Here is a 23,869-nt window from a genome sequence, read left to right on the forward strand (position 1 = left end):
TCTATCAAACTTTCAAGGATGTTCTAGAAGAATTCAATGAATCTTGAGTGGAGGAAAATTCCGTTGCGTTGTCTCTGCGCCCTAACCAATCTTGAAGGAAAGGAGGCAATAATCATGGACCTTCAAGTTGGTATTATTTGCTCAAGTTATCTTGCATGAATCGGATAACTCGAACTTCAAACTCAAATTCCTCCTGCATCAGGCACGAAATTCATATAATTACCGGGTTTGATAACTGAGGTTCAAAATTGTTTTGACAATCCCCTAATTATGAAAAATACTGGTTTTTCTACACTCTTCATTTCTGACAGCCTTGTGGAGAGCGAGGACAGGTTGAAGTACCGGACAATCTTTGTATCTCAAGTTTACATCTTGATCTAAAGTCACTCGAGACTTCTTTCTTCACTTCATTTACGAGGGCTTCATCATCATCATTGTCATCATCATCATTATCTTTTTCAGCAACTGCCATTACTTGGTTATTTTCATCTGGGTTAGCAATCACCACAATAACTGGTTAGGACACCGAAGCTTGGTGCCCAAAATTTTGGCGCTTGAAGAACTTATTTGCTGGCTGGACCTTTGAAGTTGGCTTCAATTACTTTTGAATCTTCCTTAAGAGTGGTAGCCTAGACACCTTTACCCAATGGTTTAACTGACTTCTCTCACACAACACTGCTAGTAGTCTTCTCAAACCGGAATGTCCTTGCTGAAGATGATTACATTGCATGCCCTCATCTATCTGAGTAGCAGCATGAATTGCATCACCAACTGTAATTAGATGACAAGCAGCATGCGAGGATGCAATCACTGGCTTCAACAGTTTCTCATAGAGAAATCCTGACGTCCATTTTCCATTCCATTCCATATATGCACAAGTGCAGCATGCTTGGATGCAATGACCGGCTTCATTTTTTTTGGTAGAGCAATCATGACATCCCTTTTCAATTCCACATATACATTGGTGACCAGATCTAATCTAGTAGCATAAGCAGCTACAATCATGTCATCTTGCTTTAATTGGAGGAGCTCTAAACGGGCACATTGTTGGTACGGGGGTTACAAATTGTTCCTGCATAGATTCTTTCATTTCATTCCAAGTCTTCACCTTTCCATATGATCTCTTTCTAAATATATTTTCTATTCCTTTCCATTTGGATTTGGTTCAACTACAATTTTAAAATTTCATTCATATCACATCATTGAATGTAGTTCTCTAATTCCTCTACTTGAATGATCATTATGGCTTTGCATCTTTTAGAAGTGTGTGGAAATATAGTGGTCTTGCCACTTCAGATATTTTTGATGGCCCTGAGACTTGCCACTTAGTTAATGGAGATGGAACGTTTGAGCAAGAGATTGAAAACCAGGAGACAAAGACACTCGCTACTTTTCCTGAGCATCATGAGAAGATTTTTCAGGGATCTGAAAGGATTCTTCTTTATGCCAAAGAGGGATAAGTCTTGAAGGAAGGTCTGCGATTTTAGATCTGCTTGTTTTTTTTTTTCCTTGGGGGGGTGGGGGGTGGGACAGCTGGAACCCACATGAGTTGTTGGATAAAATGGGGTGCAACTTAGTGTACCCTTCATGTCAGACTTTGAAGTTTGTTGTGTTCCATAGAACATATGAACTGGAAAAAAAGTGGAAAATGAACTGCATAAATTGGCCTCTTTGGTTAATTATGGAGGTACAAAGGCTAAGAGAGGTTGGGTTTGTGTGTCTATGAAGCTGTTGTGTTGAAATGTTAGAGGTTCGAGGTGCTTGAGGAAATGTTGCAAGATCAAGGAGATTGTTGGCAAAGTCTGCCCTGATATTGTCATGCTGTAAGAGAGTAAGTTTGAACAGGTGGACAGGTTTTTTGTTTGGGATCTTCGGAACTCTAGGTTCAAGGTTTTGGCGTGGTTAGCTTCCACTAGTTACTTGGGTTGCATTTTGTCTATTTCGGATGCTAGGTTTTCTTGCAAGTTTGATGTCTTGTTAGGTCCTTTTCCATTTCTCTCCTCCTAGATTTCAAGGGTAAGGATTAAGGAGCAGCGGGGGTTGACTTTTGTTTTAAGGCCCCAGCTGTCCTTGGTTGAGGGATGTTTTCTGGGATGAGTTTGCTGTGGTTTATGTTTTATGTACTCCAGGGGTGACTAATGTGATTATATCAACTAACCAAAAATTGGGAGGATCTAGGGTCATCTTAGAATGAAGGGCTTCAACTCTTTCCTTACAGATTGTGATCTAAGAGATATTCCTCTTTCTAATGCCTCGTTCACTAGGTTTGCTGCTGGTAATTGTTTAGTAGTTATTAGGATTCCTTTTCTCTAGAGTTTGAAATCTTTCCTGACCTTTCTCAGGAAGTGTTTCCTACAATGATTCATGATTACTGCCCCTTAATGCTGGAGTCTAGTCCTTTGGAGTGATGCCCACTTCTGTTTCACTCTAAAAACATGTGGTTGATATCCTAGGTTGTTGAACACCTATCAACAACTTGTGTTGTCGTAACACCAGGGACCACAAAGCCCCAACATGACACTTGACCAAACTCAGTGCCTTAGCACTCCAGGACTCACATCCCAATTGGGGTAGCACCCAACACAGTGCCGAAGCACTCCAGGACACAAGCCCTAACCAGGATTACATTCAAAAGAAATAACAGAAGAATGAACCTCTGGGGTCTTTTTCTAGCTCACACACAGTCCGATTATCCAGAATTTGTGTCTAGAGAGCCTTTGTGAAGGACTCAACCTATTAGGTAAAATAAAACAGTAAGCCCGAAGAGTTACAACAATAGTAGAATCAGATTGAACAAATAGTAGCGTGAAAACTAAAGTGTGAATTTTAAATTCTTGTGTCATGTGTCTTTCTTTTTGTTCAGCCAGCTTCGTCCATTGTTTATAGATTATAGAGAAGTGGTCGAGCTCCAACTTGCTTCTTCTAGGTTTTGTAGTTAATGCATGATTAAGCTGAAGGATCATCGCACATGCAGTGAACATTATTGCATAGTTGAAGAAGGAAGCTCCTAGCAGTTTGATTGATCTTTTCATGATTCTTCAATTGGAGATTTGCATTTTAAAGCTTTTACATGGATGATTAGCAGTCTGTATAAAATATCAATCAATGAAATAGGAAATAATTTAAAACACATTCGCTCAGCAAATTTGCCGAACAAGCACATTGATTTGCATGATAAAATTACAGTGCATCTGTAAATGCTTTTGTGAAAGACTTTGTGGTAGAGTTTGCATGTGAGTCTATGAAAGAATTTGTCTGTGAGTCTGTTATAGTTTGTGTGAGAGTTTGCAAATGTTGAACACAATTTTTTTCAATTATCAAAACTAACATCAACAATGTGTGTGTGTTTTAAATGATATCTTAAAAGGAATTAGGTGTTTTTGATCAGTTAGCTGAGGAATGGCTGCTTTCAGAAGGTTTAGAGGCTAGAAGGGTTCATTTGACTAATGAGTTTGATCAGGTTCTTTTGAGGGAAGAGGTTAATTCGCGGCAGAAGTTAAGAATGAATTGTGTCAAGGAGGGAGATTGTAAATCAAGACTCTTTAATTAGTTAGTGAGTGGGAGGAGGAGAAAGCATTTTATAAAAGAATTGGAGGAAGATAAGGGTGTACTCGGGACCCCAATTGCATTGCTGATTTTTTTTTTTCCCAGGAAGGTGGCAGGGTTATGATTAAGGGGTTGGATTGGTGCTTATTTCCATAGAGAAAGCAGAGTGGGCTAGAGAGGCCTTTCAAGGAGGAGGATATTAGAGGTGTGATGTAGGAAAAATATTAAAATTTATATATAGAAAGAATTGGGAGAGTTAGAAGAAGAAGATAAGAAGAAGAGAAGAAGAAGAGAAGAAGAAGTAACAGCAGCAGTTGGGAGACAGAACAGAGAAGGGAAGAATAGAATAGAACAAAGGTGAGGGACAGAAACAGAAGAGAGATAAGAGAAGGAAGAAGCTGCGGGAGGGAGAGAGTTTCTAAAAAAATACAACGAGGTCCTCCATATGCTTCTTTCCTAAACCTTCCTAAACCTACACCTAAAATACGTGTGCTGAATGGGCAGCCTAGGGGGCATAGGTGGTCCTCCATCATTCTCCACTGGCTGAAAGGAACTCTGCTCCGCTGGGTGGGACTGCAAATATGACTCCAGCATCTCAGGAGCACTGTCACAAACATCCAAAATACACTTCACTATTTCCTGTGCTCGAGAAATATAGGGAGGCTGAGGAGCTGCTGAACCTGCATGGGCATCAAAAGGCAAACCAAGAGGCTCAAAAGCGTCTCGGTTAGGTGTCAAATACTCTACATTAAAAACTGGACTAATGGTCATACGTGTAGGTAAATCAAGTAAATATGCACTAGGTCCAAGCAAGGACTTAAATTTCGATTTTGATGGAAATTTCTATGGTCTCAATTTACGGAAATTTCGATAGAAATTTTGATTTTGATTTTGATTTAAAGAAATTACGAAAATTTAAAAATGCATATACAAGTTTTTAGTGTGTAGGATATTAAACTGCATATTGCGAAACAAGCTATGAAGTAAAGAACATTCAAGTGATTATAAAGTTTTGAAGCCATTCCTTTGATGATTTAAGCCAACAAATTATTATTTTAAACAACTACATTTTCAATAAATATTTTACATTTAATGATCTAATACCACATGGAGTTTCTTGGTGGCTCAAAGTCATCTCTCCTATCCCTGTCATTGGGATTTTGAGATGACATATATTGTTTACAATAATCACTCCATGTCATATAATTTCCAAAATATTGAGTATAGGTGTACATGTGTTGTTCTCATTTGGTTCATGGCAATTTCTACTCGGCCAAAAGATCTTCTTGTACTAGGATGTCTTCTTGCAGGTTATACTTGTTGTGTATGTCCATAGGATTGTTTTGCATTTGCATACTGGGCATACTTATATTCTAGGCCTGTTTGTGCATACCCATAGGCATGTGGTTGACAATTTCCATATTGTCGTGCCTGCTTATATGCATACGGAAATGGTTGGCCATATTTAGATTGTGAGGAACTGTTCTGTGTAGATTCATAACCACTATAACTATTAGAGTCATGCTCTGTTCCAATACTCATAGGTTCCAAACTAATGGAAAAGGTCTCTTCTTCTATTTGATGCATCTTTCCTTTTCCCTTTCTACGATTATACTGCCTATCAATTGGACGCGTTTCTCTTTGTGGACCTTCATCTTCTAGTTCGGGAGGATGTGTATATTCCACTTTTGGCCTATAATTTTGCCATCCCTCATTTCCTCCATCGTCCCCACCGTCACCACCTTGCCCACCACTACCCCCGGGGTTAGATCCCTCACCACTAGCATCGTCGTTGTCATTATCATTATCACCACTAGAGGACATAGTGGATGAAGTTCCATATCTAGACCCAAGATTCATTAGTGAATCATCACTACTGGATATTACTTCTTCTACCATCATCTGATTAACGTCAATGCCAAAGTCATCTCGTGCATGCTTGGCCATTTGTGGGTGGGGACTTCCGTCTCGTTCATCAAGATGGGATGGTCTAATCCATTGGAAAAGTGGATATTCATCCTCATCACTCAATTAAACTGATATGTCAAGAAGGTCCAGGGGATCTTGTTCAGCCACTTTGTCCATTTCGGCCTCCATATCTCCTATTCGAAGTTTCATGTTGTAATAACAAAAAACAAGCTATTGAAGTCTGGTGTAGGCTAGTCTATATCTTTGCTTTGTGTGAATGAGTGCAAATGTGCTCCAATTTTGTTCACAAGCTGATGAAGATGCAGTTTGTGACAAAATGCGCAATGCTAGCTACCTTAGGATTGGAACACTTGATCCATACATCATTTACCAATCAGCTGTGCAAGATATTTTAAGAACATAAGTTAGTACTTAGTATATTGTACTTGAAGTTTGTAACTTTGTATTGTACATTTATATATAAATACTTACCAGGTGCCATGGTTGCTCTAGCTACTTCAGCAGTTGCTTCTCCGAAGCTTCTTCTCACATCTCTAAATAGAATAATCTGAAAAAAAAATGTTATTCAATAATTAAACATGGATTAAGACTTATTTTATTTAATTTTTATTTTGAAAATATACCTCATTTCCAATTTGATCTAGGCTAGAGGAATGTGGCTTAAGGGTGTTAAAAACTTTATGAACTGCATCAAGAAAATCAGGATCTTCCCCAACACCTTCTTTGTATTGCCATTTTGGATTTAAAAAATTAGGCTGTCATTCAATTAAAGTAAAATATAAATATGTAATAAGTAACTTGATATATGAATTTCTTGAAATTTATAAATATTTTATACCCGCTGCATGAAGAGGATGTTCAAGGGTTCTTTCCCACCGGTCATTGATTACTCTGAGAACCCATCTTACGTTTCTTGCACCTACTTCAATGACCTCTTTTATCATCCTTATTGCTTCAAACACAACTCCTAATGTTGGTCATACTTGACTATCGACTATACACAATACTCGATATATAGGCTCATAAATGTTACAAACTTTTGCCACTCTATCCCAAAGTTGATGGTTAAGAACTGTGCTTTCAATTTTTCTACGCAACTTTGTTCAACTAAGAGCATTCTCAACCCATTCATCATATGTGAATAGAGATTTTAAGACTAGATTTTTTTTTTTCCCCTTCTGTAAGCTATCAAGGGCAATGTAGTTTTAGGCAAATCGTGTGGCTCTTGGACGCTCATATCCGCTTGAAAGTGCTCCCTCATTTTAGCAAGAAACCATCCATGGTTATATATAAAATTAGTGATCTGTCTCCCCTGCAAGATCACTGTGCTTATTGCCTCTCTTTTTCCGATATCCTAAAAAATGAGATCAATACAATGGGCAGCGCAAGGAGTCCAATACAAGTTGAATTTTTTCATTAATTTTAGACCCGCTTTCTTGTAGGCGCTGCCATTATTGGTCACTACCTAGACAACATGTTGCTTTCCTGCCTTTTGCACAACATGTTTTAATAGGGAATATATGTATTCATGGTCTTTTAATTTGTCAGAAGCATTTACTGACTTTAGTAAAATTGTGCTTCCTTTCCAGTAAACCATAAAATTTATGATGGATAAATTTGTAGGGCCTGTACATCGATCACACGTTACAGTGCATTCATACGTGACCCACTTTTTCTTCACTTCTTCTATGCGGCCTTCCATTTCTTTAACCTCTAAATCAAGGTATTTTGTTCTAATTTCATAGAGTGTTGGTGGATCGACTCCCATTCCAGCTGCTTGGCAACCCCACACCATGTTTTTAAAATGAGGTGATTTTGCCTTCTCAGGTGGAACATTATCATACATAAAAAAAACTTTGAAATCAACCTATTCATTTCTTCTTTTATTTTACATCCTTTGAATAAATTTCAAGATTTTTTGTTTTGCTGCGTCTGACTTATAATATTGAGAAGACTTTGAAATATATGGCTCTGTTTCTGGCTCTCTCACATGGGTTTTAAAACTTAAAACCAGGCAACCATCTTTGCCTTTCTTTTTCTGTGCTGCTGCCTGTGGACTTGAATCTCGAGTCTCTTGGCTTGGTCATGTCGTGTTCACGGTTCTGCGAGAGAGAGATTGCAGCGATGGGAGGAGGTGCTGCTGCTGGCTGCAACTTGGGAGATGGAGGTGGAGGGTGAAGCCAAAGGCTAGAGGGAGAGGATCAAAGGGTCGGAGCACTGGAGGGGAGCCGAAGGTTAGGGCTTTTCGGAGTTCGAAGGTGGAGGCAGGAGGCAGCTGAAATCTAGGTTTTTTTTTTTTTGAAGTTTGAAGGTGGAAGATGGAAGAAGAAGAAGCCTTTTGTCAAGGACCTTAAGGTGTGTATTCTAATGCACGCTACAAGCTAATTTATAGAAGAAAATTTCATTTTGTTTGCATTATTGTGTAGATATTTTCATTGGTAGCTGGTAGGGTCTTCAGCCTCTTGATGAATTTGTGGATTAGCTGGCTTGCATCTGCAGAGCATCTCCCCAAGATCTCTGTTATTCTTTGTCATGATTCAATTAGTGAACTGAGATTTGACTCAAATCTCTCCAGTCTCCACTGTATTCTTATGGGTTGCACAAAAAGAGCCAACATATCACAGGGGAAAAACAATAAAAAGGCAGATAACAGCACTAAAATTCCCCCCTCCAATTTTTTTTTTTCCCATGATTTCCTGAAAATTTCAGAAGAACAGCCGAAATTTTCCAAATTTCCAAAATTTCAGTCGAATTTCTGCAAAATCGAATCTGTATCTCAATTTCGTTTTGGGATCCCTCGGAATTCAAAATTTCGACCAAAATTTAAGTCATTGGGTCCAAGTTTCTTGAGGAAGAGGAAAGGGCCAATTTTAAATGAATTTCTAGGGTGGCGCTCGGGTCTTATGCGGACCATGACACGATCACTTGCATTAAAACTCTCTAGCTCTACGATGTACATCTGCAGCAAACTTATAATCCATATTACTCATAGCAAGTTTTCACCTAACCTTAGCATGCAACTCATGAATGTGATGGACAAAAGACTCAGCAGGCTCATAAACGTGGGCATCTGGTGGCAAAAGAACAAGACTACTTGTGCATGGGGTTTGTAACCGAATAATGCTCAAAAGGATTCTTACTTATGGACCTATTCACATAATTATTATAAGCAAACTCAACAATAGGTAGCACCAAGTCCCAGTTGCCTTGTTTTTCTCCCACAACGCACCTAAGTAGGTCACCCAGACTACGATTCACAACCTTAGTCTGCCCATTAGTATGGGGGTGGCAAGCAGAAGAGCAAGTGAGTCCCACACATTGATGGAGAACCACCAATGGAGGATTTGAGATGTTCATATTGTATCAAGTTTTTAATGTTTTAGTCTGGGAAAGTCATATTGTGCACTGGGCTGCCCTTTTAGTCAATTTAGGTTTATTTTGTGCTTTCAAGTACTTTAGGGTTATTTTGTAATTTTTCGTTTTATTGGAGCCTTTATGTAAATATGTGCTCTAGTTAGTAGTGGGTACAAGTGCTGGACACTAAGTTATTGTTTTAATCAGATCAGTTTCCCTCTCTGTTTCTCTCTCTTTCGCAGGCTCTGCTGCTCTTCTTCTTCCTCCTGCTTTCTTCTCCCTCTTCCTTCTTTTCTCTCTTCTGATTCTCTCTCACCTCTATTCTGTTCTGTTCTGTTCTTTTCCTTATCTGCTCTTCATTTTTCTGTTCTGCCTCCTTACTGCTGCTGCTGCTTCTTCTTCTTCTTCTTCTTTATCAAATTGGTATCAGAGCCTAATTCAATTAAGTTCCAGATTTCCCTGTTGCCATTCTTCCATCAGATTTGAATCTCCTACAACAATCTCCGTTAAGGCTTATCCAAAAATTCAAACCACATCCACCACATGACTGCATTCCACCTGAAAACCTTCCTGCTGACTCCCCCCTAAATCCCCCACTTCCTGTAATTTTCTTCCTGCAAAGCAACCCTCACTGGAATCCCCACCCTCTGATCTGGTTCAACCCAGAAGCTCATCGCTGGAGGAGGCCTGAAGGTGCCACATGCACAACATGCGCCGGCCACACGTGTGGGGAAGTTGCTGGAATTTCCCTGTTTTGCTCAGATTAACGAGAAATTGCTTCTAGCTTCGAGAATTTGGATTTTACCTGATATTCTGAAGCTTTCTAAGTGAATATTGAAGTATCAAGCTTGGTTTGCATTCCGCAATTTTCTTCCTGCACAGCCACCCTCACTGGAATCCCCACCCTCTGATCTGGTTCCACCTAGAAGCTCATCATCGGAGGAGCCCTGAAGGTGCCACACATGCAACATGCGCCGGCCACGCGCGTGGGGAAGTTTTCGGACTTTCCCCGTTTTGCTCAGATTCACAAGAAATTGCTTCTAGCTTCGAGAATTTGGATTTTACCTGATATTTTGAAGCTTTCTAAGTGAATATTGAAGTATCAAGCTTGGTTTGCATTCCTAAGGTGGAATACAGCCTACTCTTGGGCTGCTGTGGAAATTTCAGAGTTTTGAAGGTCTGCCAACATCCAAATTGAAGCCTAGTTGCTGTATTTTGAGATTTTACTGCAACAAATTGGTTTTCCTCAGTGAGATTTTGATGTTGATTTGAAGAAATTAATCTTGGATTGCTTAGTACATATTTTTGGAGGGTGAAATCAGTGTGCTATCATAGTTCTTGAAGCATCAGTGAGAAGTTGAAGTGAAATATTTGAATACTTGAAGCTTCAATATTGGAGCAAGGAGATTTTGTAACATTATATGGACTTGTTCTAATTGGCTCCATAGAAATTGATTTAATGTTGCTTATCTCTTTGGTACTTGTTCGAGCTTGCATCGGTCCATATTTACTCTTTGGTTGGAAAAAAAAAAAAAAACAAATGAGTAAATTCCATAAATGTGGTTCCCACATAGTTGGCAATTCTCAACAATTACTGGACCAACTATGTAGTCTTAGACAACTTTCTTCTAGCGTCACCGACTATTACCTTAAATTTAGACACCTCATTTATCAGTGTGCTCTTGGTAAGGAACCTAGAATGGTAACTTTGTTTAAGAAAGGGCTGAGGGATGAAATCAAAAGGTTTATGATCGTGAATTCAAAAATATCCTACTATCCTCTCTGAGGTGTACCACGTGGCTTTAGAATCTAAGAGATTTCTCCAGCCACCAACCTATAACACCACTTCCTATCTTGAAGAATTTCATCATTCTAGATCAATTTCTCCATGGTCATGTAGTATTCCTAGATCCTCACAAGATGTTCAAGAGAAAACTCAAATTGTTGAGGATAAACAATCAAATATCGAAAGTGCCAATCTTTTGATTCTCCAGTGGACGTGACTCATGAATGTTCTCAATGGTTAGGAGGTAGTCCTAGGTCCATTGAAGATGTTCAAGAGAAAGCTCAACTTGTTGAGGATATAAAAAATGCCCATCCAGATTGTTGCATAATAGAAAATCATGACTACATAAATGGCATGCATATGACTACTTCACAATTTTTTGATTCTTCTGTTGATGTGAGTCATGAATCTTCTCAAAATGAGGTCGTAGACTTGTCCTTAGTGACCCTAAGCACTGTTGGGGCTCTAGGCCAGAGATGGACCTTGATTTGTCAGCACACTTCATTGTTGAAACTCGCAATGAACAGCACGATGAGTTGCCAACTACTAGGGCAGATATGCCTGTCAATGACCTTGCTCTTCAACCGTAATTTTCCATTTCTAGCCCAAAGAGTGAGGAACTATTGGCTGCTGTAGAGTTTGTTGAAAATTCTTCAATCAAGGAACCTATTGTTGAAATTTTTTTTGAGATTATTTCTCCTCAATCCAGGGAACTTGCACCTCCATCCCTTTCATCTTCTCCCTCTAAATTTTCCTTCACTAAATCTAGTGAAACATTGTCCGTCATCTTAAAATGTGGTCCAAATGCATATTTGCTTGAGCTGCCAATAGATTTGGATATTAAATTGATTTCTTGTTTGGAGGACTTGTTATTTTATCAGAGGACATTGCAGCCTTCTATGCTACTTGCGGTTGGAAAATCTACTACATATTCTCCAATGGTGATTGACAATGCAAAGTAGATCGCGCTTCCCTTTGATTTGCCTGCATGTTTAACTTTGTTCCCACACATCGAGCTAAAGCTATTATGCCATTACGAAACTCGTGTCGAGTTTTCTCTAACAAGGGGAGTTGTGATACCAATTTGATGTAGGGCAGATATTAGAATTTATATATATAGATAGAATTGAGAGAGTTAGAAGAAGAAGAAGGAGAAGAAGAAGAAGATAAGAAGAAGAAGAGAGCAGCAGCAGTAGGGAGGCAGAACAGGAAAAGAAGAACAGATAAGGGGAAGAACAGAACAGAACAGAATAGAGGTGAGGGACAGAATCAGAAGAGAGAAGAGAAGGACGGAGAAGAGAGGAGGAAGAAGAAGAAGAAGAACAGCAGAGCATGAGAGAGAGAGACAGAGAGGGAAGCTGCAATCTAATTCAAGCAATAGCTGTACAATAACTTACATGTCCAGAACTTACACATACTACTAACAGGAATACATATTTACTTAAAGGCTCCAATAAAACGAGAAATTACAAAATAACCCTAAAATACTTAAATACACAAAACAAACCTAAATTGACTGAACTTCTAAAGTAACAAGACTTTCCTAAACTAAATTATAAAAAACTTGATACAATATGAACATCTAAAATCCTCCATTGGTGGTTCTCCACCACACATTTTCCAAAGTGTCTTCCAAAAGTAGCTGGAAAACTTGATATTCCTATCAAACACTATGGAGGTTGGCAACCCATGCAATTTGATGACCTCTTTGGAAAAAAATTTAGCTACATGAGATGCATTAGAAGTCTTATTACATGGAATGAAATGTGCCATCTTGGAGAATTTGTCAACAACAACAAATATGGAATCATGTCCCCGAGTTGTTTTGGGGAGTCCAAGAACAAAATCCTTACCTAGGTCTCTCCAAGGCATGTGTGGTAATGGTAGAGGGGTATAAAGGCCTATGTTGTGTCTTAGCTTTGGTTAATTGACAGGTGCATCACTAAGAAACTATCCTAGCAACATCCCTCTTTAAGGAAGGCCAATAAAACCTATCCTCTACTAAGGCAATGGTTTTATCCCTCCTCAGGCGACTAGCTAACACTCTAGCATGCAATTCCCAAACTAAAAGATCTCTAAAGGAAGTATGGGTAATGCATAACCTAGTACCTTTAAATAAGTATCCCTCCTGAATGATGAAATCTACAAAATCCCTATGGCGGCCCTCACTCACCTCCTGAAAGATAATCCCAAAATTAGGACAAATAGAGTACTCGTCCTTTAGATGATCAAATCCAATGACCTCAGCTCTCAAGATATGGAGAATAACTTCAACCCTACTAAGACCATCAGCCACTTTATTCTCAGCACCAGAGTGATGCTTAAGAACAAAAGTGTACTCGTTGAGGAACTCTAACCGACCAGCATGCTTTGCACTCAACTTCTTTTGTGAGCTCAGATATCTGAAAACAAGGTGTTCAACAAAGAGTACAAACTCTTGGGGTAACAAGTATTTTCTCCAATGTTGGAGGTCTCTCACTACAACATAAAACTCTTTATCAGATGTGCTATATCTCTGTTTGGCATCTGAGTGTTTTTCACTAAAAAATGCTATAGGATGCCCCTCTTGACTCAAGACCCCACTTATACCTATCCCAGAGGCATCACAAACCACCTCAAAAAATTCTACTAAAGTATGGATGCCTATGCACATGTGCTTCGGTCATCTTATGTTTAACCTCTCTAAACACTATAGTAGTTGATGGGGTCCAATGAAACTCTCCTTTCTTCAAACACGCAGTGATAGGAGCCATGATGGTGCCAAAATGCCCTATGAATCGCCTATAGAAAGTAGCGAGGCCATGAAAACTACGAACCTTTAATAGTCTGAGGCTTAGGCCATTCTATAATGTCTCTAACTTTTTTTGGATTAGTGGCGATTCACTGCATAGAAATCACAGAACCAAGAAAGAGCACACTAGACTGTAGGAAGCTGCACTAATTTAGGTTAGCAAACAACTTTGCTTCCCATAAGGTGGCAAATACCTCATGAAGATATATCAAGTGCTCCTCCCTAGACTTACCTAGTATATCATCAAAGTAGACCACCAGGAACTTTCTTATGAATGGTTGCAGAATATGTGTCATAACCCTTATAAAAGTCTTAGGCGCATTAGGCATGACCAACCACTCGAATAAACCATCCTGGGTCTTAAAGGCTGTTTTCCACTTATATACTGGTCTAATTCTAATTTGGTGATACTCAATACGCAGGTCAATCTTGGAGTACCAACTAGAGCCAGCTAGCATGTCAAGCATATCCTCAAGTCTAGGGATAGGGAACCTATACTTGATGGTGATTTTGTTGATGGGTCTACTATCCACACACATCCTCCAAGATCCATCTTTTCTTGGAGCTAAGAGAGCTGGTACATCACTTGGACTAAGGCTATCTCTTACAAAGCCCTTGTCAAGGAGTTCTACCTGCCTATTCAATTTAGCATGCTCTTTAGGGTTCATCCTATAATGTGGCAAGTTAGGTAGCTTTGAACTTGAAGAATGAGATCTATGGCATGCTGAATATCCGCATAGGTGGTAGCTCACTAGGTAACACACTAGGCATAGCATCAGAGAACTTAGCTAGAAACTCTCCTACCTTAGGTGGGCACTCACATAAAGACTCTTGATACTCAGAAGGAACCTCTCGAGCGATGACAACTAAAATGCACTTGTTTTCTAAGATCTATCGCACAAAAGTCCTATGATCGAGCAAGTGAATATTTCTTTGAACTGGGGCTTGACAGACTATCTTGTTCCTTAACTTAGGACCTTTGGGGGTGGGCTTGGTAGGGGTCAAAATGATGTTCTTATTTTTGTGCCTAAACACAAGTTTTTTCCCAACCGTGATTGGTGACATCATGATCAAATAACCACGGTCACACTAATAGGACATGGGCCACATCCATCAGATATAATCTCCCATTTGAATGTGTACAAGACACTACTTGGTAACAGGTAGATTTGTCCTGTTTACCCAACTCACCTTAAAAGGTTGATGGTGTGGCTCTCCTTTAAGGTTTAATCTTCCCAGAGTAGCCTCAGAGATCACATTCATGCTACTACCTCCATCAATAACAAGCTTACATGTCCTCTCTCCACAACGAATTAAAGTTGGGAAAATAATGGTCCGTTTCCACTTCTCACTATCTGTGGTAGTGGTTAAGACACACTTAACCACACTAACATAGTGGTCATCCTCCTCAAAATCATCTACAATCATCTAGAGGAACCCCAGGAGTAGGAAGGATACCCTAAGCTGACCCTATTGAATATGGGAGTCATTAACAGATGGCTCTATGTATTCCACAACATGGCGTTTACCTAACATCTTCAAGACCTGTTCAAATTGCTGTGTGAAGTACTCAAACTTTTGGTCCAGGGACTCTTGAAGAGTGTCTAATCGGGTAGACAAGGAGTGGCTGCCATCTGGTGCAAGTTTAGTGGAATTGGGGTCAATGATTTTGTTGGTGACCATGGTTATAATGCAATATGCTGCAATTGTGCTGAGGAGGACTAAACTTGACTATGAATGATGTGAATCTTAAAATGACTACAATGCACAAACGTAAAGCTATTGAACATAATGCATATGAATGGATATGGTCTCACACGTAGTTGTCACATTGAGATTCGAATCGCGAATCGAAATTCCAATTTTGGGAATCGAAAATCGAATCGTATCATAAGATTTAGTACAATTTCCAAAATCAATTCTAAATGACATGCATATATTGATATACAAACAACAAGAAAAATGGTAATGTGCATTTAAATTTTGAAAATTGTAAAAAAAACCATATTTCATGTGTATACTTTCCCTAAGAAAATGAAAACTAAGAGAAAGAGTCAAGAAATATTAATAAAAAAATGAACTTTATGCTGGTTTAGGGAAGGAATCAAGAAAAAATAATAAAAAATTGGACTTTTGTTGTTTATCAACAATTTTGGAAAAATAATATTTCATGTATATCCTTTCGCAGACTAAATTGAAAAATATGATAATAACTTAACAAACTATCACAAAAATAAACTCTTGAATCTTAGCAACACAATGAAACATGAGTGCTCAGCCAGTGAGTGTTCTTTTCTTTCTTTTTACTAGTAGAATAGTATACTCTACTAGAGTGAACAGTTTTTTTAAGGCAATATAAGATGTGAAGTTCTGTTTTTTCTCCTTTTTAGGACAAAACTAACATAGACAAGGAATGGAAGGTAATAGTGTGAAAAAAAAAGCAAAAAAAAAGAAACAAATGTTGTTTTGGGGGTTTTAAACTTGTCAAGTTGGTCAGGATATGATAGGTCTAGAATCGTACGAATTGATAGATTCAGATCAATTCATTAGATTTATGAGGTGAATCGATAGATTTGGCAATGATTCAATAGGTTTTAGATTCGCTAGTAAGATTCGAATCGACTTGGTGTGGAGTTGACATGAATCGTATGAATCGAATCAAGAATTGTAAGATTCTAACAACTATGGTCTCGCACTACATGGCGACATGGGATTGACTATGTATGGATATGAACAAGGATGCAATGATGAGTTAGCTGGGGGAATTTACAGAACAAAGGGCAGGTTTTTTTTTTTGAAGTGATAATAAGAAACTTGAAATTATACAGCTACAAATTCAAGAAAATGTGAGTGTTTGGTCACACTGTGAAGGAATTGGAGTACAAATTGAGTTTACCATCGAATTCCAATGTTAGTCCAGCAATTTCTCAAGTCCCTACTGTCTGATTCTCTGGAAAACAGCCGTCAAACAGTAGTTGGAACTCGATCTGAATGCTGACAACACTTCAAAAGTCTGAAATTTGCCCGGGCAGCGCAATATTATGCTTTATTTGATCTTAGGAATGCTAACCAAACTTGATAGGTCAATTTCTCCTTATAAAGCTTCATAATCTCAGGAACAGTTCAAATTCTCGAGGCAGGAAGCAGTATCTTGCGAGTCTGGGCAAAACAGGGGAATTCCAGCAACTTCCTCACTCCCGTGGCCAGCGTGTGGAGCGCGTGAGCTGCTGGCAATGGACCTACGTCAATGGGGTTCTGGATGGTGGTAGATCAGGGGTAAGGATTCCAGTGATGGTGGAGGTGTAGCAAAAAAAAAAAAAAAAATGCAGGAAATAGAGGATTTATGGGGGGAGTCAGCTAAAAAGTTTCAGGTGATTCTTGGGGGCCACTTCCTTGTTGGATGGAGATGATATTGTAGGGGAAGGGGTTTCGGGGGTGTGTAATTGTGGTAGCAAGGGAAGTTTTGTGGTTTAGTTGGTGGAAAAGGGAGCTCGAATTTCAGGGACACGATTGGTATTTTCTGGAAAGTTTTGGCAGTGCTACAGCGTTTGAATTTCTGGGAATTCTGACTTGAATGGCTGCATGATGATCTTGGTGTGCTCTGATGCCAATTTGATGTAGGTCAGATATTAGAATATCTATATATATAGATAGAATTGAGAGAATTAGAAGAGGAAGAGAAGAAGAAGAGAAGCTGCAGCAGCAGCAGTGGGGAGACAGAACAGAAAGAGAAGAACAGAGAAGGGGAAGAACAGAACAGAACAGATGTGAGAGACAGAATCAGAAGAAGGTGGATATTAGTTTCAATAGCTCGAGTACTTCCATTGGCATTAGACATATCTTAGATGCAGTTCTGGTAGCTAATGAGGTTGTTGAAGATGTTGTGAGAAGAAAGAGGGGATTGGTTTTGAAATTGGACTTCAATCGACAGGAAAGGGTTTGGAGTGAGATGGAGGAAGTGGACTAAGGGGTGCCTTTGTTGGTTATTTTTTATGTTTTGGTGAATGGGGAAGCTATACCTAGTTTAGAGCTTCTAAGGGTCTGAGACGCCTAGATTTTCTAAACCACTTCTTTTTCACTATTGCAGCTGATGTTTTGAGTAGAATGATTAAGGGGTGGATACATGTTTGGTGGAAGGCTTAAAGGTGGGCCATGAGAACGTATCCATATTGCATTTCCCATTTACAGACTTTGGTGTAAATGTGTAGTTTCTTCAATATGTAACAATTCTGCAGGTGTTTGAAAAAGTGTCTGTTCTTAAATTTTCTCAAAGAGTGGCATTATTGTAGGTAGGGGTTAACTGAGTCCTTTTGCTGGGTTAGCTGGTTGTGGCATTCTAAGTTATTTTATTGCCTATTTAGGTGTCTCCTTAGATGGTAACATTACTGTTGATTCTTTTTGGGACCTAGTTTTTGAGACAGTGGCTACAAGGCTAGATGGGTGGAAAGGAGCTCTTTTTACTCTTTGGGGTCATATTATCCTTACTTATGCCTGTCTTGTATTCCTATATTATCTATCTCTTTTCAATTCCCTTCGAGATGCCCATAGAGAAATTGATAAGGCATTCTTGCAGTCAGGAATAGATGAGCATGATAGAGATCATTTTGTTTTGCTGCATAACTGTGAGTAGGTCTAAAAGGGAGGGAGGGCTGGGTCTTGGATTTTTTTGTACAAAAAACATTTCCTTGGTGGGAAAGTGATTGTGGCGCTTCTGTTTAGAACTTAACTGTATTTGCGAAGGCAAAATTTTGGTCAAAACATCAATATTTTTGTCGGAATTTTGAGTTTTGGAGGGTATTGAATGGAAACTCACTTTCATTCATTTTGAAAAATTTCAACTGAAATTTTGGATTTTGGGTTGATTATGACCGAAATTTCTAAAATTTTGATAAATTTGGCATTGTAGCTCCAATTTTGGTGGAAAAAATTGATAACAAAAAAGAATTTGAAGCCCTAAAATAAGCATTACCTCATCACTTCATCTTCTTCCTTTTCCTCAAAACTTCAAAGAACCCTAGCAAGCACTGCAGCTCCTTTCTTTGTTTATGCTTGAGTCGATTATTCAAGCTTAAGCATTGCAGCTCCTTGGTCTCTGTCTCTCGCAGTGCTGCAGCAGGCAGTGAACAAGAGGGGCATCGTCGTAGGCTCTCAATTCACAGCTTCTCTCACACAGAGTCGTTGGACAGCTTGTGCTTTTTGCCTCTTTACCATGCAACATTTTAGCACCTAATTAACAACCCCCTCTTTTACTGTTCCACCCCTTCCAAAATCCCAAATTCCAGAATATGCCTTTTTATTTACCCTTGATGCCCTTACAATTACAACACTTTCCCCATTATCTATGGCCTTATTATTCTTCTATTTTATTATTTCTAAAAGTTGCACTATAAATTTCCATCACTTACAATAATTTTTCACCATTTCTATAAATCGAAATCAAATCGAAATTTGTGTTGAAAGTTTTTGTTAATTGAGATCATCGAAACTTCCATCAAAATCGAATTTTAATTCCTTGATCCACAGTAAATTTGGACTTCTCCAAATAGATGGGATGCTATAATGAGGGACAATATTTAGTTATCTGAGTCCTTGGAAATTTGTGTCTTAGATTTGTCAATCCTTTTTCTCTCATGTTTGGTTTAGTGTTGGTAATGGTGAAAGAATCCATTTCAGGGAGGATCATTGAATTGGGGAGGGTCATTTGGCTATCATGTTTCCTCACCTCTTTGTATTGCCCCTTCATGATACCTCTATTTCTGCTTTCTTCCTCTTGCAAGAGAGTGGGTATTGTTGGGATTTTCATTTTGCGAGGAATCTTAATGAGAGAGAGATCAATAAACTTGCATTTTTGATTAGTGTGCTTAGTTCTTCTGTTCCATTTGGGGAGTGACAAAAGAGTTTGGGATTTAAATTTTTCTTGGGATTTTCAAGGAATTTTCTTGCAAATCTTTCTTTTTTTCACTTGACTCATATTCCTATTGCTACACCTTTTATATCCTTCTCTTTGATCTGGAAAGGGAATCCCTTCTAAGATTAAGGCTTTTATGTAGACTGCCATCTTGAAAAAAATTAATGCCTATGACTTCCTTCAGAAATGAAGACCTAACAAGTTTCTCCTTCCCGATGTTTGTGTCCTCTATTTTAAGAATGGATAGACTTGTTTGCCTTTGTTCTTATGTTATCACTTCTCTTGGACCCTTTGGAGTCACTTGTTTGGTATTTTTGGAGAGAGTTAGGTGTGCCCTTCCTCTTTGAAGGGTTTCATGATTTGTTGTTTAGGTGGCTTGGGAAGGGGAAGGAAAGAAAGGCTTTGTGGCGGATTTCGTTTATGGCTGTCTTTTGGTGCAAATAAAACAAGGATATGGATACTTCTATTTCCTTACTTGGGATTAGAGTGGTGTTCCTTCATCATTGTGTGTTTTGGCAAATGGATTTTTTCCATTTACAATTGGTAGATTTACAGCAGGATTGGTTGCTTACTTGCTTTACTCTAGCAGAGCTGTTTATATATATATTTGGAGTTTATTTTGTTGTTTTCTTCTTTTCCATCAGAAGATATCTTATCTTCCCCCTTTTTCTCTTTCTTTTTTTCTTGTGTACTCTTTTTTCTCTCGATAATAAAATTCTTTGTCTAAGAAAAAAATGAACAAACGAGCGACTTGCAAGAGAACCAATTCTTGCACTTTAATAAATATTGTATGCCTCAATCTATGCTATACCCAAATCCGCTCCATATGTTTGAAATTGTCTAAAGATTGTTAAAATTTGTGCTATTAAAGCACTATGAAGAGAACTGCTTTAATACTTCAATGAAACAAACAACATTTACATAATGAACATAAAAGAATTTGGTAGTTAACCTTAAGCAGTTTCTATGTAAGGTTTAATTGATGGCTTTGTGGATGCTGGATTCCATGATCTAGTTTATTTAAAAAAAAAAAAGGAATTCTCAACATATCTTTGACTCTATTGTATTAAATGCGTGCAATTTATGAGTGTTTATGCGAAATATTATATTCTAACTCTGGTCATAGTCGTCATTGCATTATTACCAAAGTCTCATATTTTTGTTGAATTAATATATTTAGATATGCTACTCATTCTCTGATTTATGATGGAATTTTACTTTCCCTTTTGTGCTTTTAGATATGTCTAGAAATACTGTACTTTGCAAATGTTTCTGGTGATGCTGATAGTAGCATTGTAAGGGAAACGTGGGCTAGACTTATTGATCAAGCTCTTTCAAGGGGAGGCATTGCTGAAGCTTGTTCAGTACTGAAAAGGGTTGGTTCCCATGTTTATCCTGGAGATGGCGCTGTTTTACCTTTAGACACACTCTGTCTTCATCTTGAAAAGGCTGCACTGGTAGAATCTTCTCATATGGTTAATGCATCTTTCTCTAATTACTTCTTTAAGACTGGCTTTATTTGCCCAAAGTCATAAATGTGTTTGTCTAGCCATCATTTTACAAGCTTGTTTGATTTAATGAATTTAATCTCATTTTGTAGGAGAGATCAGTTTCAGGGGTTGAATTGGTTGGTGATGAAGATGTTGCAAGGGCTCTTCTTGCTGCTTGCAATGGTGCAACTGAACCTGTATTGAATACTTATGATCAATTGCTGTCAAATGGAGCCATATTGCCATCACCAATTCTACGGTTACGGCTTCTCCGTTCAGTGCTCGTGGTCCTGCGTGAGTGGGCAATGTCCATATTTGCACAAAGAATGGGTACGAGTGCTACTGGAGCTTCTCTAATCTTAGGTGGAACATTCTCCCTAGAGCAAACGACAGTCGTTAACCAAGGGGTTCGGGATAGGATCACAAGTGCAGCGAACAGGTCAGAGTGTTGTTGTTGTTGTTATGATTTTTTTTTTGTTTTTGAAAAAATTCACATGCATCCTCATAGTACACAATATATTATGTTTTTCTCTAAATGCCTTTTTTTCCCCCACCTTTTTTGGGTGCTTCCATGCAACCATCGACACACTAGCTCAAATTTGAGAATGTTTTTTGCTCAATATATTATGTCTTTCTCTAAATATGTTTTGAGACTTTTTTTTTTATTTCTAAAGCATTAGTTGTTACCTGGCAATAATGTTTTTCTCCATAACATTTTGGCTGTTAACAAACAAAATTTGTGCAATTGTAAGCAATATTCTTTGTTGATAGGATTTCTGGAATGTGCTAGACTCTTGAGTGCCACAATGGTGAGATTAGACCAAAGTGGAAACACAGAATTATTGGATTTGGTTCTCACAGTGGCCCTAGTGTCAATTATGTTGTTTGTAGATGTTCTTGTCTGAGATGTTCCCCATGGATTGCTTGCCAAATGCCTCATTGCTGGCTGTGATTGGGTGAAGCCATGGTTGCAATGCAGATGATCCTATGAATTTTTGTGTTTCCTCCATGTGAGAGATTGTTTCTGTGATTGGAACCTGTGACCTTCATGTTTGGAAGTATCAGTCTTACCACTAAGCCAAGGCTTGCCCTCCCCAGACCCCTGATGGCATGAGAACCTTGTGCACGGGCCAATTCATTTTTACTGATGATAGCTTAAGGAGCCTCCAAGGCTGGTGTTCATGCTGAGGCTAGCCAGTGCAGTGCCTCCAGCATTCTGCACCTCAAAGGCTAGTGATCCCTTCAAAGCTAGATAGTGCCCAAGACTTCTTTGTGTCTTTAAGGTTAATTGCTGTGTTCTGAAAACCAGACAGGACCCGGCCAGCTGTTGAAGCTGTTGGACCGGGACTCAGTTTATCATGCTGTCCGATTCTCATCATATTTTTGAATAAATCAAAACCCAGTTAAAACCAGGACAAACTGGACAAAACAGGATCAGCCCTGCAAACTGGACAGAACTGGGGTCATCAGAGACTTCATTTTTCCAGCTCATGATTTGTTGAAAGAAAAATTTAGAGAGAGAGAGAGAGTGATAGCAGCTGCAATGGCAGAAAAGAATCCATCCATCATCGTTGTGCTCAGATGACAATATTATATCTTAGCATCCCATGGCAAGTAGCTTGCGAATCTGCAATTTGTTATTACTGCAAAGTCCGTAACTCTTGTGGCTTGAAAGTTCAAAGAACAGGAAGGGAAGGGGAAGAGATTCAAGGGAATTGAGGACCACTCAAAATAAAAATCAAATATTAAATAAACAATATCATAAATGTATATTATTATAATAATAAAGGGTGGTTGGTACTTGGGGTTATAGGTTTAAGGTATAAAAGCTGTTCTTTGGGAATGCCCTACACAAGAAAAAATTGAAAAAAATAAACAATATATATTACAGATAATAAACAATAGTTATTGGAACTTGGTGCTGTTAGCTATAAATACAAAATAATGGGACATGTAGAAGGTTCTCAAGGGAATCAAACCTGCAGTGAAGGGTAATAAGCAATGGATCTGACCACCAGCCTACAGCACCAAAATGTAAAAAGGCAGCTTAAAATGTAACATTATTATATATAGAACCGGGCTGGTTAAACAGGTTGGACCACCTGAACCAGAAACCAGATGGCCATCCGGTTTGCTTTCCAATCTGGGTTTTAAAACATTGGTTATTTTGCTTATTTAGGGCCAGCAAAGCCTTCAAGATCATGGTGCCTTCAAGGTTGGCTAGCGCCTCAAAAGTTAGTCTGGCCCTGCAAGGCTATTGGCTACTCCGAGGCTAATCAGCTCCTCCATTAAGCTCCCATGGTTTTGTTGTCAGAAACCAGTTCCAGGGTGGTTCCATTTCTCTCAACTGTAACTCTGCAAATTTGAACTGATAAAAACCCACCCTACAAAAGCACTTGCATTGGTTTGGGGCGCAGTCTTGTTCACGTCACTTAAAGGCATGGCATTGTGGCCATGTTATTGGTGGGATTAGCACTTTTTCTCATAGAGCAGTCATTTTCCGCTCCCACCTTCAAGATTTTCGGCACAACTTGGGTGTTCTGGCCTGATGACTAGGTTGTTTTCTTGATAAATAAAGAATTGTATTAAAAGGGAGAAGAATTTACATTAGAAAATTAGAAAGAGAAAGGAAGAGAAAGAAAGAAAGAATGGGAGAATAAGAAGTCCTCTCTTTACATCAATAGAAACTAGTTACAAAGAATGCAACCTAAACTGAGAACGGAACTCAATGTAGCAGGGCCAACCAATCCTGCTGCAAATCTTCCGGGGAAACATGATGGGAAAAAAAAAAGCCATTTGATGGCAGGCACAGCTACGCAAGATATACCACCCTACTCCAAAGCAAATTGTTAGCCGTATACACACCTTTGAATATTCTGGCGTTCCTTTCCAACGAAACACACCAAATAATAGCCATAACAGTGCAATGCCATTGAGCTTTCCTGATGGCTAGGTATGACTCTCACTAAGCTGGTTATCTGTCTTGGCCAGCAAATTCATTGTCTTGTTTCCAATCAGCTACACTTTCTTCCTTGACTTTCGGACTTCAGAGTTCGGACTTCTTG

General features: G+C 38.8%; 1 protein-coding gene across 1 annotated transcript in view; it reads left to right on the plus strand.

Annotated features, from left to right (window-relative positions):
- Positions 1 to 23,869, plus strand: part of LOC131154526 (nuclear pore complex protein NUP155) — a 78,178-nt gene that overhangs the window by 47,563 nt on the left and 6,746 nt on the right. Inside the window, exons 11-12 of the mRNA XM_058107343.1 lie at positions 20,553 to 20,771; positions 20,915 to 21,243. Coding sequence (XP_057963326.1) covers positions 20,553 to 20,771; positions 20,915 to 21,243 — 548 coding nt within the window. The remainder of the gene's footprint in view (positions 1 to 20,552; positions 20,772 to 20,914; positions 21,244 to 23,869) is intronic.

Source organism: Malania oleifera, chromosome 4, assembly GCF_029873635.1.
Source record: "Malania oleifera isolate guangnan ecotype guangnan chromosome 4, ASM2987363v1, whole genome shotgun sequence".
Lineage (NCBI taxonomy): Eukaryota > Viridiplantae > Streptophyta > Magnoliopsida > Santalales > Ximeniaceae > Malania > Malania oleifera.